The following is a 16,048-nucleotide window of genomic DNA, read 5'->3' on the forward strand; positions in this document are numbered from 1 at the left end:
TCTACATTCATTACCTAGGATCTGAAAATGGAGGAAAGTTTTATTTTAGTGTTTTTAGTATTTATTGTAAACTGTGGCAGTCACTTAAGAAAGATATTGTATTTTAAAATGCTTCATAAAAATGCATTACTGTTAAGTTTTTTTGATTAAACAATTTTGAGACCATCGTTTGTACTTACACACAGAAAGTGGACATTTCTGATCCCATTACAAAAATGTACTTAATTCTTTTTTAAATCTCTTACAAGGGTGGCATTTTAATGAGGTCTCACCCACGCCAGTACACTGCATTTCCTGGTACCACTTTTGTTCTCATGCAGTGTTTGGTTAAATACTTCAGCTGAGTATGAAAATGAGAGCATTGCATAAGTCTGGTTCCATTTTCTGACAAACCTTATACAGACATATTTTTAACTTTGTAACGAAACATTTATCTTTAATATATTATTACTATACGAATGGTTAATATATGAAAGGGAGATTAGCTGAAAAGTGCATCTCAAAGACCATCAGCAATTGTTGAAATGAATGTGTAAATTAAAAATGTGTTGTTGCTAAGTGGAAAAATTAAAAAATCGAGGCATGATTATCACACTTGTTGGTATTTGTGAGTAACTCCATTGTTGTGAATGGAGCTACACTGGGTATAATCCAGAACCCAGAAAACTGATCTCCCAGACTTCCCTTTGCCTCTTCACCAGTGGTCTCTGTCCTGCAGGACACTGCATGTGCCTGCACCCAGCACAAGATGCTGCAGGACTGGGACTGGAACATTTACCACCTTCCTGTATGCCTCTGGAAAGCCTTCCTCTAGCAAAGGTCTCCCATTATTGCACTCTGTAATTTAAAAAGTAGAACTAAGTCTTCTGCAAGAATGGTACCGTATCCTCTAAATTTCCTGACAAGCAGAGATCATGGAGGCAGCAAAGTGAGAGTAAACATGCCTTACTGCAATAGTCTCACTGGGGGAAAAGCTATGTAAAGTCTCTTGCCATTACGATGTTATTAATTATGGTTTAAATGTGTCATTTGTACTGCACATTGTAAAAATTGTAAAAATATTCTAATCATAATTTGCATTAGAGTATTGATTGTAAAACTTTCATTACAGTAAGAAATTTCACACAGAATAAAAAGATATCTTAAATCAGAGGAGCTGTAGAAGAAATGTATTTTGTGAAAATCTATTCATAAAACTTTTAAAAGAGATGTATTTTGTAAAAATCTATTCATAAAATTTTCAGCACACATGTATATATACACATATATATGCATGTGTGTGTATATATATAATTTAATTATCTTTTATATTTTTTCTGGGATGTATTAAAAATGATGAATGTTTAATCCTCAAAATATATTTTATTAACTAGATTTTCAAGTATTCTCTTTAGAATGAAAACTGCTCTGCTGTTCTCAAATTAATAATTAAATTTATATTTTAAGTGGTGCAATTAATGAATATTTACAAAAAGAAACACTAATTTGGAAAAATACATTAATAATTTACTGGAAAGGAAAAAACTTCTTTCTGCTGATCGACCCCTTAAAAAACAGCTTACCTTTTATTATTTCTTTACTCTAAATAGAAAATTAAATATGTTCAATGATTTATCAAAGCAATGTGTTTGCAAATAATATAGTGTTTTGCATCTTTTGAGGCAGAACGGTAAGTTTTATCTTCATGCCTTTACAAATTGGGGAGAATTTTGAATTTGCAAGGTAACCTTCCAACAGAAAGGTATTTTTTAATGTTTATGTTCTTAGTGTTTCAGACACCTTCTGCCTCATCAGAAACCTCATGTGATGGTAGTTGAAGTACTTTCAATGTTAACCCACATTTCCCAGCACACACTTCCTGAATTAGAGTCCCAGCAGAAACAGAATATTTAGCACAGAGCTGCAGACAGCTGTGTGTGCCTGGGAGGATCAGAGGGAACTGTGCTGAAGACACAGCAGTCCCTCTCTAAGTGCAAAGGACTCTCCACATTAACTCACAGAGAGGAAAAATGGAGCCAAGATAGAAGTCTAGGAGGTTTGCACAGGACCAGAGAGAGAAGATGACAGCAGTAATAGGATAAAAAAACATGAAGCATTCTTGTGTCCCACACTCTGGGCTTTTGTGTCACTGATATTAAAATCAATGTGGAGGGCAAGATAAAGCCTGTAGTCTTTTTAACTGAGAAGTTTCAGAAAGGAAACCGATCACGAGCATTTGTTCTGCTGGACTCAGCCTAAAAATTAAATAGTTCTTTGGCTAAATTATTATTATTTCACATTGCCACTATTACCAAAGATGGCTCATTATCTCTGTTGAAGGCTTCATCAGCCTGAAAGATGAGTGCAGAAATAGAAGTCCTCTGGAGGAGCAGCAGACTCTGCCATAGAACAGCAATGTCTATCACTGTCACAGTCATTTTCTGGTGTGGTTTGCACTGATTCAAGATACAGTAATAAAATGTCTGCATTTGAATAAGTGTTTTTGTCCTGCGTTATACAGCTGATTTTTAGTATGTGTCACTGCATTGAATGTTGGTTCATACAATAAAATCATATTGGAAAATCTGCAGACATAAATTTAAGTATTTATTAAAAGCTGAGTGTAGCAAAGTTAAGTTGATGTTAACTGCCATGATCACTTGCCTGACTCTTATCAGCAACTTCCAGGTATGTTTAGGAACATATTGCATGAGACAGTATGTGACTTTTGAGAAATGTCTACACACAAGCTTTCATAAACCTTTATTCTGTCTTTAGAATTTGGAATGATGGGAGATCATACAATTAAAAGTCAGCGACCTCGATCTGTTCATGAGAAAAGGGTCCCTCAGGAACAAGCTGATGCTGCTAAATTTATGGCACAAACTGGTAATACATCAGTTACATTTTTCTATTTACTGTTGTTAATTTTAGCAAAACCACTGCATGTTTCCATAATCTTTTGCTGCATATTTGTCAGTTTTCTAAGCTGATACTTTTTTTGAATCATTTTTTTTTTTCACCAGTTAAAGTCCATAAATAAAGTAGCTGAGAATTAGGTAGATGAGACAAAAACATGCACTGTGAATGTGGATACTGAATCATTTAATGTAAGCATGAATTTCTTTGGTAGTAAAAGAAGTCTCACATGTACAAGACACAGGACAGCTCACTATGACATATTAACATTTTTTCAAAGATGATAAGAACATGCTTCAGAATGTCTTTATAAATAGACTGAGGTCTAATCCCAGCTTTAGGCATTTATCAAATTAATTAATTACTGGGGTGACTTTAATGTGCATGCGTTCAGCATTTACTATCTTTGGCCCAGCACGACGCTCTATTCTCTAGTTTCCAGATTCATAATTGCTAAATGAAATTGGCCGTAAGTAGTTTTTAATTGGATGTGCAAATTATCTAACAGTTTTTCATCTAAAACATATTTTCTAATTTTGTTTGAGTAACTTCATCTTCTTTATCTAAAGATACCACAATGATATTGGAAACTTGAAATAATTAAAAAAAAACCACCAGCCTGTTTACCAACAGTTACCACAGCTGCCTTTGAGGTCAATAATAAAATTTCAGTGGTGAGTTGAATTAAGCTCTTATGCACCAAAACTACTGCCCATTTTGACACTGATAATAGTCCCTTTGTCTGTTGGTAAAATCTAACTCTTTAATGGTACCCTACACACTCCATTCCAGTAAGTTGCTGTGCTGACAATTTTGTACCCCATATTTTTGTATGGATTTAAAACAACTTACTCTATATTCCACAGTTACTAACCTAGAATATATGCCTGCATCAGCCATACATATTGCTTCCAGTTTTTATGCACTTCAGTAAAAGAGCTATGATTGCTTCTAGTTATATTGCATGTTGACTTCCTTAGTAATAGGGTGCTTTACTTAACAGATTTGCAGAAATCAATATATTAAGCAATCTAAATACATGTATAGCCAATCAGTGTAGATCTGTTTGGTAAAGAACTTAGAAGTCTGTTTACCTCCTGTTAATCTGTAGGACTGCTTTTATGGCTAACTCCCAGATACTACTGTAAGAAAATGTAGTGGAAGAAGGGAGCCTAGAGTTCTCTATGCAGTTTTTGTTCAGGGAAGTAGAACTGATTACTCACATACCTAGCTATGACATAGAATGTTAGTTGCTTATTACATAGTATAACACCTCTGCTTTTATGCTGCTTCCTGAATTCATACAATTACTCAAAAAATAAGTGAAATTATCTGGTTTATTTCCTCATATAAATCCCTAAAAGTTTAATAATATCACTTAAAACTTGTATCTGATGATTTCTAGCCATTCATTGCAGTGCATCTGTTATGGGTGCTAGAGAACTGCATTATAAATGCAGCACTTACTTATACCATCACCTTCTGATAGACTGTGTGTGTGGAGTGGGAGATGAACGTTATACAGGCTTGGTTTTCAAGGTCCTGTTCTGAAAGCATGTGAGATGTATGAGCATTGAGGAAATCTATATTTTCCATGTTGTAGGTTAACACATTTTAAGTAATACTGTGCTCTTTTTGAACATACTAATTTTCATCTCTTCATTTTCATTTTCCTTTGTAGTGATCATTGCATATTTTCTTCACCTCTAATGCATTAATTTTTCTTGCAATAAAATTACTGTGATATCTTCCTAAACTGGTTCATAAGGTTTTTTTCCTAATACATGTATCTCATTAAATTACCCATGTACTTAGAAGTCCTAATAGTAAATGAATACTGAGTTTATGAGGTTTTATATTTTGAGCCTGTTTGATATTTTATTTTGTGTAATAATAAAACAGATGCAAAAGTGCAACAAAATGTTTGTATCATTTAAAAAGACAGAGAGAGAGGAATAGAAAACTATCCTGGAAAAGATATATGAAAAGCATTTAATACTATTAGTATGATGTACTTAATCCACCAAGTTTTGCTGGGAATGGAAGAGTTTAAAATATGGTATTAAAATATGCATTTTGCTGGTTTTGGGGAGTGATATGAGGCAGTCAAAAAATTATTGAAAAATTTTGTGTGAATAATTTATTGTTCTATATTTGTCCTTTTATGTGTTTGGACTGATCCTTCCCTTAGGTGTTATGGGATTTAGAGAGTATAATGCAGGTAAGTTTCACACAGATCAATGAGGCCTTCCGTACAGTAAGTTATGTTTCCTCTTACATGTCCAGCAGCAGGGGAGAATAAGGGCTTGGTAGCTTGCCAATAGCTAATTTGAGGTTGTACATCTAATATGATAGATATAAAAATGTAAGAGTTCTCAAATAACAGAAAACGAAGGAAAATAAAAAGTAACCATTTTGAAATTTTCATTTTAGAAAAGAAAAAAATGGAAAAAAGATAAAGCAAACAATGGAAGATATATTAGCATGTTATGCAGTCAATCAAGGTTTACTGTAGAAAATAGAAAAGTCTTTATGTGGTTAAATTAAAAATGGTAAATTAACTATGATATGATATGCTTGTGAAGATATTTCCCTCCTTTTAAATCTTTCAAAATAAGTAATAATCATACTGACAGCAGTACAAAATACTCTGAAAATCTAAAAACTACCAAAATATCATAATGCATTGAACAAAAGAAAGCAAAGCAGCTGATGAGATAAATTGGTTCTTTATTTTCTTTTTATTTCACTGTTTTTACACCATACATCATGTTACTGTGGAGGACCTTCTTCCAGCAAATGTTTAAGCATTGTATCATTTGCATATGATAAAATATATTGAGAGTTTATGCCTCTTTTGAATGGACAGTACATATATCCTCAGAACTTCTAATAGTTACTATTATTTCAAAATTCACTCCATACAGTCACACTTCTTAGGATCGTGTTGCTGCTATTTTTCATCATATTTCAAGGGTTAAGAGCAACATTTTCATCACTTTAAGATATCAAAAATTTAAATTTTTTAATACTTAATTTCTGTATTTTGTTAGCTATGCAGTGTCACCATGTCTGTGTTGGATAATTTACACTGAGTATATATGACAGTTTTATATAATGAGGAATGTCTTGAGAAACATAGTTTTGACTTTTTCTGCTGTTTGACCTCTTATCTAAACCATTTTAACAAAGTCAAACTTCAAAAAAGTAGGAAAAGACAAAAAATATTAGCCTAGAAACCCATAGTAATACAAGTCTTTTTACCATGTACATAGGGCTTATATTGCATATTTTATAATTCTTAATGTCCACCCATGTATTAAATTTATTTACCATGTTATATCATCTAACCTGAACCCAAGCCACCTAACAGCCTAATCAAAGTTCTAAATTCATATAAGAGCAATTATTAAAACAATAATCAGTGATTATTTTTTTCATTTTTTTCCTAACAAAGAAAATTACTACAAAAATCACTGATGAATTTTTGTGTGTAAAAAGCTCATAATATTGTCCTTGTCTATAGAAATTTCTAGAACTGCATACAATTTTATGAAAAGCTGGGGGATTTTTGTGCTAGTTATAAAACATTTTGTCTTGTTACTGAATAAGAAGCACTTTTTTTTAAAGCATTGAATAGCCTCAGGATTGCTTCTTAGAGGTGTAGCAGAGAAAGCATTTTGCAAAGGTTTCATGCTTGACCTCTAAAAAAACCCAAACCAAACAAACAAAAAAAGAGAGCTTGGGCAGATTCACAGATTCTTGCTACAAAAGCACATTTTCAGGAAATAGTATGTCACCAGAATCTTCCTGGTTTGCAGACAATCTCTCAATTGTGATCAGTATCACAACTTTTGGAAGACTGGAGGTGTATTGAGATAACTAAAATTTTAAACAAGCTGTTCAAGTCTCCTGATTCTATCACACTGTGGATTTTAGAACAAAAAATCCCACTTGTTAAAAAAAGGACATACATTTAAAAATCAATAGAGACTTTCAGCATGCCATTTTACATGATGATTTTTAGTGGAAAAAGCTAAACATCAATGCACAATTATTTACTCAAATTGTTCACTGAGGTATATTCACATTATTTTTGCATTTGCTTTCTGAGAATACTCAAGGGATCTAGTTTTCTGAACATTAATTCCTTTGGAAAAGGAATTGTGTGTATCACTGTTCATGGAAATTAAATTTAAGCATTCTTTCCCAAGCATCCATGCAAGAAGACTTTATGCATTACTTGCTTTCAAAAAATAAAAATTATGTAATGTGCTATCTCTCAACAATGAACACATTTCCTCCCTTCTAATATACAGTATTAATAAATCACATCTGACAGTTTGAACGTAGTGGTATGTACTATGCAGTAGTGAGATCCAGCACACTCAAGAATTTAGCACACCTGTAGGTTGAAAGCAAGGAGTAGATCTGTGCAGCAAAAGATCAAACCAAAGTTACCATCCCACAGTTCAGGTTAAAATTTATATTTTTGCCAGGGAACTTCTTTGAAATGCTAGATGACTCTCCTCCACTGAAGAAAATATAGGGGGTTGGTTTGTTTGGGGGTTCTTTCACTGAAATTCCCATAGTGTTAGGGTTCCTTAAACTGTTACCAAGCATTAATTCTAGAGTGATAAATAAAAATTTCAAAGATAAATCCTTTGGTATTATATAAAAAGAGTTGTCTATGTTCTTTTAGCATCCTGAGGGCAGTGTTTCTGAAGTGTTGAAGGGCAGTAATTCTCATAGAGTTGTAAGTAATGCCAAAAGATCAAAGTGTTCCCCTATGACAGGCATTATGTGACTGCAGCACTGTAGGTGTCTTTGTTTTCTATTCATTGCACATTTTCACAGCTGCTTTACTCCATGAATTTTTAAATATTTATTTTTGTGTGTTACTTTTTTCTTTGATTTATAAGAGCAGATAATAATGAGCTTCAGAAAAAAAAAAGTTGTGTCATTAATACTTATGTCTATATTCATGTTTGTTTGTTGTCTTGCATACAGGTGAATCTGGTGTTGAAGAGTGGGCCCAGTGGAGTACGTGTTCAGTTACTTGTGGTCAAGGGTCGCAGGTGCGAACCAGAACTTGTGTATCACCTTACGGGACACACTGCAGCGGCCCTTTAAGAGAATCAAGGGTTTGCAATAACACTGCCCTCTGTCCAGGTAGTGTTAGCAGCCAATAAATAAAATTGTGGATGTTTTTTAACTGTATAATGATAAGAATTTGAAACTATATAATTTTTTTTATTATTAATATGGATTTCATAAGGGCATTTCAATTAAAGCAGAAAATTGTAATTCTATTCAACTGTGAAATTTTTTCATGTAGGTTGTTATTTTTGCTTTCAGAACAGTCAAGATATGAAACAAGAGCCCCTTTTTTCTGACAGTTTCAGATTTTTTCAAAAAATCTATATTCTTTCATTTTCATTCGGAAAAGAGAAGGTAGCTTGAGTACAAAAGACAAACTAGGGAAGAGATTCAGATCATCAGTACATTAAGAAGCAGATTCTAATTAACAGAGTGGGTTAAGTTAACATATATTATTTGACATCATTGTGTAATTTTGTCATTTAGAATACTGTCTTCTAGTCAATGAGCCAGTCAATGTTCACTGCAGTTATGTTTTCATGGACTTCCCTTTACATTGTTCTGGCAAGAAAGGGCAACAGCTACCCATCAAAGGAAAAAAGATCAGACAAAAGTAACTCTCTTGCATGTGACACATGGTAAAGGTCATCAGTATCTTGCATCACAGTTTTTCTACTCCTTTTTTCCGAGAGATCTGGACATAGTTGGAGTTCAGCAGTAGTTATACGCTAAGGAGAAGAGACAGGCGTGTACAGATTCGTTGCAGAAAGGGCACATCTTTCTTTAGACTTTACCTGGGGATCTGATTAATCTGTAATGGGAAACAAGAGGGAAGGCATGTGCCCCATGACTACATTAATTTTCCTCTGCTGTGACTGAAATGCAAAAAAAATATTCCACCCTCCATGTACAAATTTCTCAGGTCCCTGTAACATTTGATCCCAACAGGGTGGTGAGCTGTCTTCAGCTTCTCACTCCATTTTTTAAGTAAACTAAACTGTCAGAGAACCCCTGGACTCTATCTCAATTAGTAGTAATATGTAGAATCAAACTTCTTTGCTGTTACTTTGTGTCGAAAAATATCCAATGGAAAGGGCATATGTGATCCCATCAGAGGTTTTGTCTCAGCATTATAGGCATTTAGGGTACCTCTGTAATGGAAAGCAACTTAAACATGGTAGAAAGGCATTAGGTGCCAAGAGTGGTTCTTATTAGAGTCATGGTTTATCTAGAGACAATATTTTAAGACAAGCAATTCACATGAGCTTTTCTAATATTTCAGAGTAGAAATGCCTAGCTAGAGCTGAATTTTAACACCTGAATTGTTTCCATACAAAAATGGGAGCTATTTCTAAAATGGTTAAGCTAGCTTAGAGTGTGCCACAGATGGGATATATTGCAAAAGAACTCTCAACCTGATAGTACAAAAATGAGAAGTGAAAGAAGAGATCTCTAAAAGAAAAGAGCAAACATTGCAAAAAATCAAAGATAGATTTAAAGATTTATTTGAAACTAGGTGAAGAATGAACATGAAAACACACATTCCAGCTCTCACAAAGAGAGGTAGTTCTACCTGCTTTCTTACTTATTAGTATTAAATAAGAAGAGGAAAGGTGGTTAATTTTCAAAATTGACAATCTTCATTGTCAAAGTAAACCAGAAAAAAGTTAATTCTTAAAAATCACACTGTCAAGCAAACTTCTGAACAGGGCTCACCCAAAAGGATTGTTCCATATTTCTCAGGTCACAAGGGAGCTTTTTTCTTACACACTCCCACTTCAGGGTATGGCTGTTGTTTCCAGATACCCAGTATTAGCAGTGCCTACCAATTCTTATTGTCTGTACTGCCAAGATATTTTCCTTTTCAGTTCACCACAGCTGATTCTGATAATCTTGATGTATCTTGAGTTACCTTTTCTAAATAATTGGTCTTCTGGGCTTAATTTTGCATTTTGTCTCACACAGTTACAGTAACCTTATTAAATTATGGTGTTCTGTGTCTGACTACAGGGTCACTACTCTGTGGCAGTGTGCAAGATTAGCAATTTAGAAATGTGCTTTTCCTAGTCACATCTCCATTAATTTTTCAAACATCCCTTTAATTATTAGCCTAAATATCTTCTGTCCTCATTCTATTCTTTATAGAACTCAGAGAGTTGCATAGTTCAGGATTATCCCTGGTCCACGCATACAAAACCACCTAGTTTGTACACTAGTGTATTGAAAACAGACATTAGGCAAAATGATTAGTAAAAGGGTGGGAGGCATTGTGAGAACTAGAATAATGTTTCCTAGTCAAAAATTGCCCCTTCGACGTAAAAAAGTATGCAGAATGACCTATTGTACTATACTTCAAACATCTATTGACAGGCTTCAAAGGAACCTATTAAACTTGCAAACACTATTGCAGAGCTTCCAGACTATTTTTTTCTATTTCGTTTATATACACTTTACATATTATATATGGTATCCAAGATACTCACTGGGATGTTAGGGAATACATCTCTCTGTATCTCAATGTCCTGGAAAATTTTGAAAATGAAATTCACCAGCTTCACACACACACACATGCACACATGCACATATACATATGTATATATCAAAATAGAACTTTAAATTTCAAAATAGTATTCCTCATAATTCAAGTGAAATAATGAAGGAACCACTATTTACCTAATTTTTGGTTTATTCATATTTATTCCAGACCAATACTATTCTAGAGAAGTGCAACATAGAAGGCAACAAAACATAGCTCAAGTTAACCTTTGTTGCCACTGGTTCTTTCGAGAGTGAAGACACCTCAGGATCCAGTACTGCAATGCTGCTATATCATTTCAGTTAGTGAATAATTTCTAACACAGCTAAAACTTCAGGGGGAAAGAACATGGAAATTCCATGCCTGCAGGTCATCTCAGTTTCTATTTCTCCTTTTCCATTGCCTTCAAGACTTAGTACGGCAAAATTTAACAGAAGCTCAGCATTTTCAGGCTTGTGGGTAAAGCAAGATACGGCAGGAGCAGGAATACCCTAAACCATTTCAAACATTTGTGTGCTCAAAAGCTCTACTTTGGCTCGTAATTTTTTCTTTCCCTTTTCCTAGTGCAACAAGACCCGTCATAAAACTTGTCCCCATCTTTCTTGGAGACCCCCTTTAAGTACTGGCACGCCACAGTAATGTCTTCACGGAGTCTTCTCTTTTGCAGTCTGAACAATCCCTCTTTTAATCCATTTTCATAGGAGAGGTATTCTATCACTCTGATCTGCTTTGTGGTAATGCTCTGGACCTGCTCCAACCTGTGCTGAGGGCTCCAGAGATGGACGCAGCAGTCCGGATGGGGTCTCACCAGAGTGGAGTAAAGGGGCAGAATCCCATCCCTCGTCCGGCTGACCACACTTCTTTTGGTGCAGCCCAGGATACGAGTGGCTGTCTGGACTGCAAGTGCACATTGCTGGCTCAGGTCCAACCTGAGCACCCCGAAGTCCTTCTTCACAGGACTGCTCTCAATCCTTTTATCTCACACCCTGTATTGATACCAAGTTGCCCTAAGCTGTATGCAGGATCTTGTTGAACCTCATGGTGTCCACATGGGCCCACATCTCGAGCTTGTCCATATCCCTCTGGGTAGTATCGCATCCCTCAGGTTTATTAACCACACCACTCAGCTCGGTGTTGTCTGCAAATTTGCTGAGCGTGCACTCAATCACACTGTTTATGTCATTGATGAAGATACTAAACAGTACTGGACCAGCACTACTTACAATGAAACATCAATGGCCATAACAACTTTTTAGTGTCTGTTCAGTTTAAAGCTGAATAATAAATAGTATTTAAAGCCCAATAAAAATCTTCCAAAATATGCTTGTAGGATGAAGGCCAGCATGGCCTCACGCCTCCTCCCACTTCACAGCAGTTGCATATTGTGAACACTGTGGGTGTTCACTTCAACATGATTAGGTTCACAGAGTGGCAGAGAGAGGGAAAGATGCTCTGCAGTAATCCAAACTCGTTGTGCTAGCAATGTTTTTGACAGATAAGTTGGCAATAATCTGGATATTTTTGTCCCAAATAATGAATCTTGCATCTGAAACTGTGTTATAGAAAACAGTAACTCCTCTGTGGGCCAACTCTCCATCTGGTGTAATTTGGCATAGCTCATCTGGCTATAATTCTTCAGATGTTATAGGGGTTTTTTCATTTAGAAAATAAGAAAGAAGTAAATGAAATATCAAAAAATTTAGAGGTAAGAAATTTTAAATTAATATGTTCTTTTAAAGCTGGTCTGGATAATACTGAGCACTCCTGTAATGCACTGAACATATTAATTCTCATTGATGTTTGCTTCCTGACATTGGATGTTTTTTGGTGTTATGCCTTTTCCATCCTTGACTTTATTATTTGTCTACTAGTTTCAGATATACAAGTCTATACATGCCAGAGGTACTGTGAAATTTTTACTCAATGAGCTAAAATTTGTCATGGAAGATGATTTTGGACCATTTAAACCACAAACAGATAGAGGTTGCTTTAAGTTTGAGTCCACCTAAAGTGGACAAAATGTTTTGTCTAATGTTCAGATCCAAAATCATGAAAGAGTTATTCTGTGCTGCTGCTAATATGCAGTCACTCTTGCCAGAAGAAATATACAACCTTTTGAGTTAAGACAGTATCTTTAAAGAGCACCTCAGCACTTTTTTTGCAGTTTGTAAATAAACCCAACTAACTTAGAATATTTTGACAGCATAAAATCAAAATTCAAAATTAATCAATACACTTTAACTTATGCGTACTCTGGAAAACCTCACCCTTTGTCCACATAGCATCAAGACCTTTCTAAATTAGTATTTTTCTAGAGAATAATCTTTTTATGATTTGGATTAATTTTGTTTTGCTAAGTTGAATGCTTTTTGAAATTCTTTTTGCATCTGAACATCTTAATTAACCCTTGTGGTATCAGGAGATGAAATTATATCATTATTATTACTGGCTACTGTTTGGAATCTGGTCTGATAAATTAGTTTCTCATTCATTTTTCACATACGATAAAAATTGGGAATCTTGAAGATAAGTCTGGATTTGAAATCTAATACTTTGCCAATAAGTAAAAAAAAATTCTTCAGATCATGTAGCTGAATCAGCATAGCTGTCAAAGTATAGTGCCTGTTGAGAACAGGTGAAACTTAAAGGGTTACATGCAAGTATAGTCATCAATTTAGTAGTTTAAGAAGAGCTAGGCTTTCTGGTTTTGACCAAAATGTCACAGTTAATCAAGGTTTCTAAACTAACTAGACCGAAATCTGTCACTTTTACATTAATTTGGACTCTTCCTCAGTTTTTGGGGTTTGGGTTTGTTGGGTTTTTTTTAATATAATGCAGATGGATGTGATATTTGGAATAAGATAATTTTAATAAGGACTGCCATGTAGGTTGTGGTTCTTTTTGACTACTTGTATGTGACCAACTAAAAACCTTTCATTGATTGAGCTGTTATTCAGTGGGTTAAAATCTTCCCTGAATAAAGCTTGACATTTTCTGTCAGGTACAATTTCTCAGAAGTTAGCTAACAAACTTTTTATCTCAACATAGCATCTGAAATGACATTTTTTCTTACTTTTAATGAAAGGCAGTAGAAGTTACCTACTTGTAGAATTCCCCTTGATCTTACTGATGAATTTGTGATAATATGGCAGGAAGCTGAATGTCCTTCTGCAGCCTTGTAACTGAATTTCACCTCAGGAAATGTTATTCTGATCCTTACAAGAAAAGGGTTGTATTTGTAGAAACTGGGCAGGTGATATGTGCCTTCAGGGCAAAGGAAACATATATATGAGAAGTTCTTTCACAGCGATGAAGAAAAGTGAGGACAAACCACAAAATCTATTTCTTCTGTAATGTTGTGAATTTTTTTTTGCATTATTTTTCAGTTTATAGAGAACTGTCTTACCAGTGCATGTAAGGAATTGTTTTACAAGTACATGCTTAACTCTAGTATAATAGAGAACTTTCTGAGACTGTAACTCCAATTTTTTCTGTCAAGGGATTGCGTATGGTATGTAAGCTCACATGGATATTGTATATTTCTCCTACAGTTGAAAATACTTAAGGGAGAGAAAGATTCATATTCTATGATTCTTTATATTTATTTTATAAAATATTTCTGTATAAAAAATATTGGTATATGTTTGCAATTTATTGTGTACTTTGAAGGTATCTGAAGTTTGTTGAGTGAACATTTTTCTAAGAGTGATATATGTATTACTGTGTCTGTTAAATCAATTAATATGTTCATGTAAGAAAATGGCACATATCTTTTTTGAGGATGTGGTCTTGGAATTTTTGAGGAATATGATCAAACACATGCGCTGCCATATTTCCACCAGAATTTAAACAACTGAAAAATTCTAAGATAACTGCCCCAATTTATGATTGGGACACAGTAATAAATTATGTGATAATTCCTATAATTTCAAAAGAAAGCTTAATTTTGATTGCTTATAGTTTTTAGAGTTGGCCTGTTGCAGAAAGCATATGCCTGATTTTCACAAAGACTAGCCTCCTGAAAATCAGGACTATTAAACATGTCAAATCAGGCATCGAAGATGTCATAACTATTGAAAAGGGAAGTCATCTTTCTTAAAAGTGTGAAAGAACAGAAACTGTGGAAGTGAAATTAGTTTAAAGATTAGAAATAATGTTTCAAAGTCAAATATATTTTGGAGAAAATATGCCTTTTAAATTGAAATTAACTAACTTTTCAAATGTATTTATTTTCTGATGATAAAGATTACCTATGTACTGATTTTCTTGAATTTGGAAAAATAATTCCCATTTAAAATATTGATCTTGTTTATTTTCAAATCCTTCTGTTACTTGTGTGTCTGTTTCTGGTTAAAATCTGTCTGGTTTGTTGCAGTACATGGCGTTTGGGAGGAATGGTCACCTTGGAGTTTGTGTTCATTCACATGTGGTCGAGGCCAAAGAACTAGGACAAGGTCATGTATACCTCCCCAGTATGGGGGAAGATCATGTGATGGACCTGAAACACAACACAAACCTTGCAATATTGCACTCTGTCCTGGTGAGCTCATATAGCACCTCTCTGCTTTGTTACAGTGCATTTTATGTGGGTTGTTTGTCATTTTTTTCATAGCTCTTTGCACATAGGAAAAAACCCCACATTGTCCAAAGTGAGTAGTTGGATAATATCGTTCATAATTGTGACTGGGATTAAAGTAGATAATCAGGATGGTTATTCTGTTCAACATACTACACAGGCAAACAATTTTTAGTTTCTTTGAGGTACTGTCTCTGTAAGGCACAGTATCTTGTGTAGGAAATCTTGATTCAGGATGGGTCTTGGAGAACCAAAAGGCAAACAACTTCCTGAGTGTGGCTTAAAGAGAAATATTTAGAGGTCACACAGTTTGTGTCCACCGTATCTGTTTGAATTGTTTGCTTAGAAGTTTACTGTAATTTCAAAACTATCACTAACCAAATAAAAATGCATGGGCTTCATGTTAAATCTTCCACCCACTAAAACTGAAACTAACTTAAAAAAATCATATATTCTTTCAAAATTGATTTTTACCTTTTTTGTCTGTGGGTTATAATTAATTTAGACTTAATTTTTCTAAATGTATGTGTACATATATATATGTGTATATAATACCTGAGTATTACAAAAAGTTTGATAAGGATACAGAAGTTATTTATAATAATCACAGAACCACAAAATCACAGAATATGCTGAGTTGGAAGGGACCCAAAAGGATCATTGAGTCCAACCCTTAGCCCCGCACAGGACCATCCCCAAGTGTCACACCATGTGCCTGAGAAAATAGTCCAAATGCTTCTTGAACTCTGTCAGGCTTGGTGCTGTGACCACTTGCCTGGGGAACATGTTCCAGTGCCCAGCCACCCTCTGGGTGAAGAACCTTTTTCTAATATCCAGCCTAAGCCTCCACTGACTCAACTTCAGGCCATTCCCTTGGATCGTGTCTCTGGTCACCTCAGAGAAGAGATCAGTGCCTGCCCCTCCTGAGGAAGTTCTAA

The 16,048-nt window shown here is 34.7% G+C and overlaps 1 protein-coding gene across 9 annotated transcripts in view; it reads left to right on the forward strand.

Annotated features, from left to right (window-relative positions):
* The window catches only part of ADGRB3 (adhesion G protein-coupled receptor B3), a 459,298-nt gene that overhangs the window by 177,595 nt on the left and 265,655 nt on the right, over nucleotides 1-16,048 (forward strand). For 6 of the 9 annotated variants that reach the window (XM_027644726.1, XM_027644723.1, XM_027644722.1 and 3 more), the window contains 4 exons: nucleotides 2,758-2,868; nucleotides 5,090-5,119; nucleotides 7,909-8,070; nucleotides 14,910-15,074. In XM_027644726.1, the coding sequence (XP_027500527.1) occupies nucleotides 2,758-2,868; nucleotides 5,090-5,119; nucleotides 7,909-8,070; nucleotides 14,910-15,074 (468 nt within the window). The remainder of the gene's footprint in view (nucleotides 1-2,757; nucleotides 2,869-5,089; nucleotides 5,120-7,908; nucleotides 8,071-14,909; nucleotides 15,075-16,048) is intronic. The other 3 variants (XM_027644725.1, XM_027644729.1, XM_027644728.1) reach the window with 2 other exon arrangements.

This window comes from Corapipo altera, unplaced genomic scaffold (genome assembly GCF_003945725.1).
Source record: "Corapipo altera isolate COAL_440 unplaced genomic scaffold, ASM394572v1 2, whole genome shotgun sequence".
NCBI lineage: Eukaryota > Metazoa > Chordata > Aves > Passeriformes > Pipridae > Corapipo > Corapipo altera.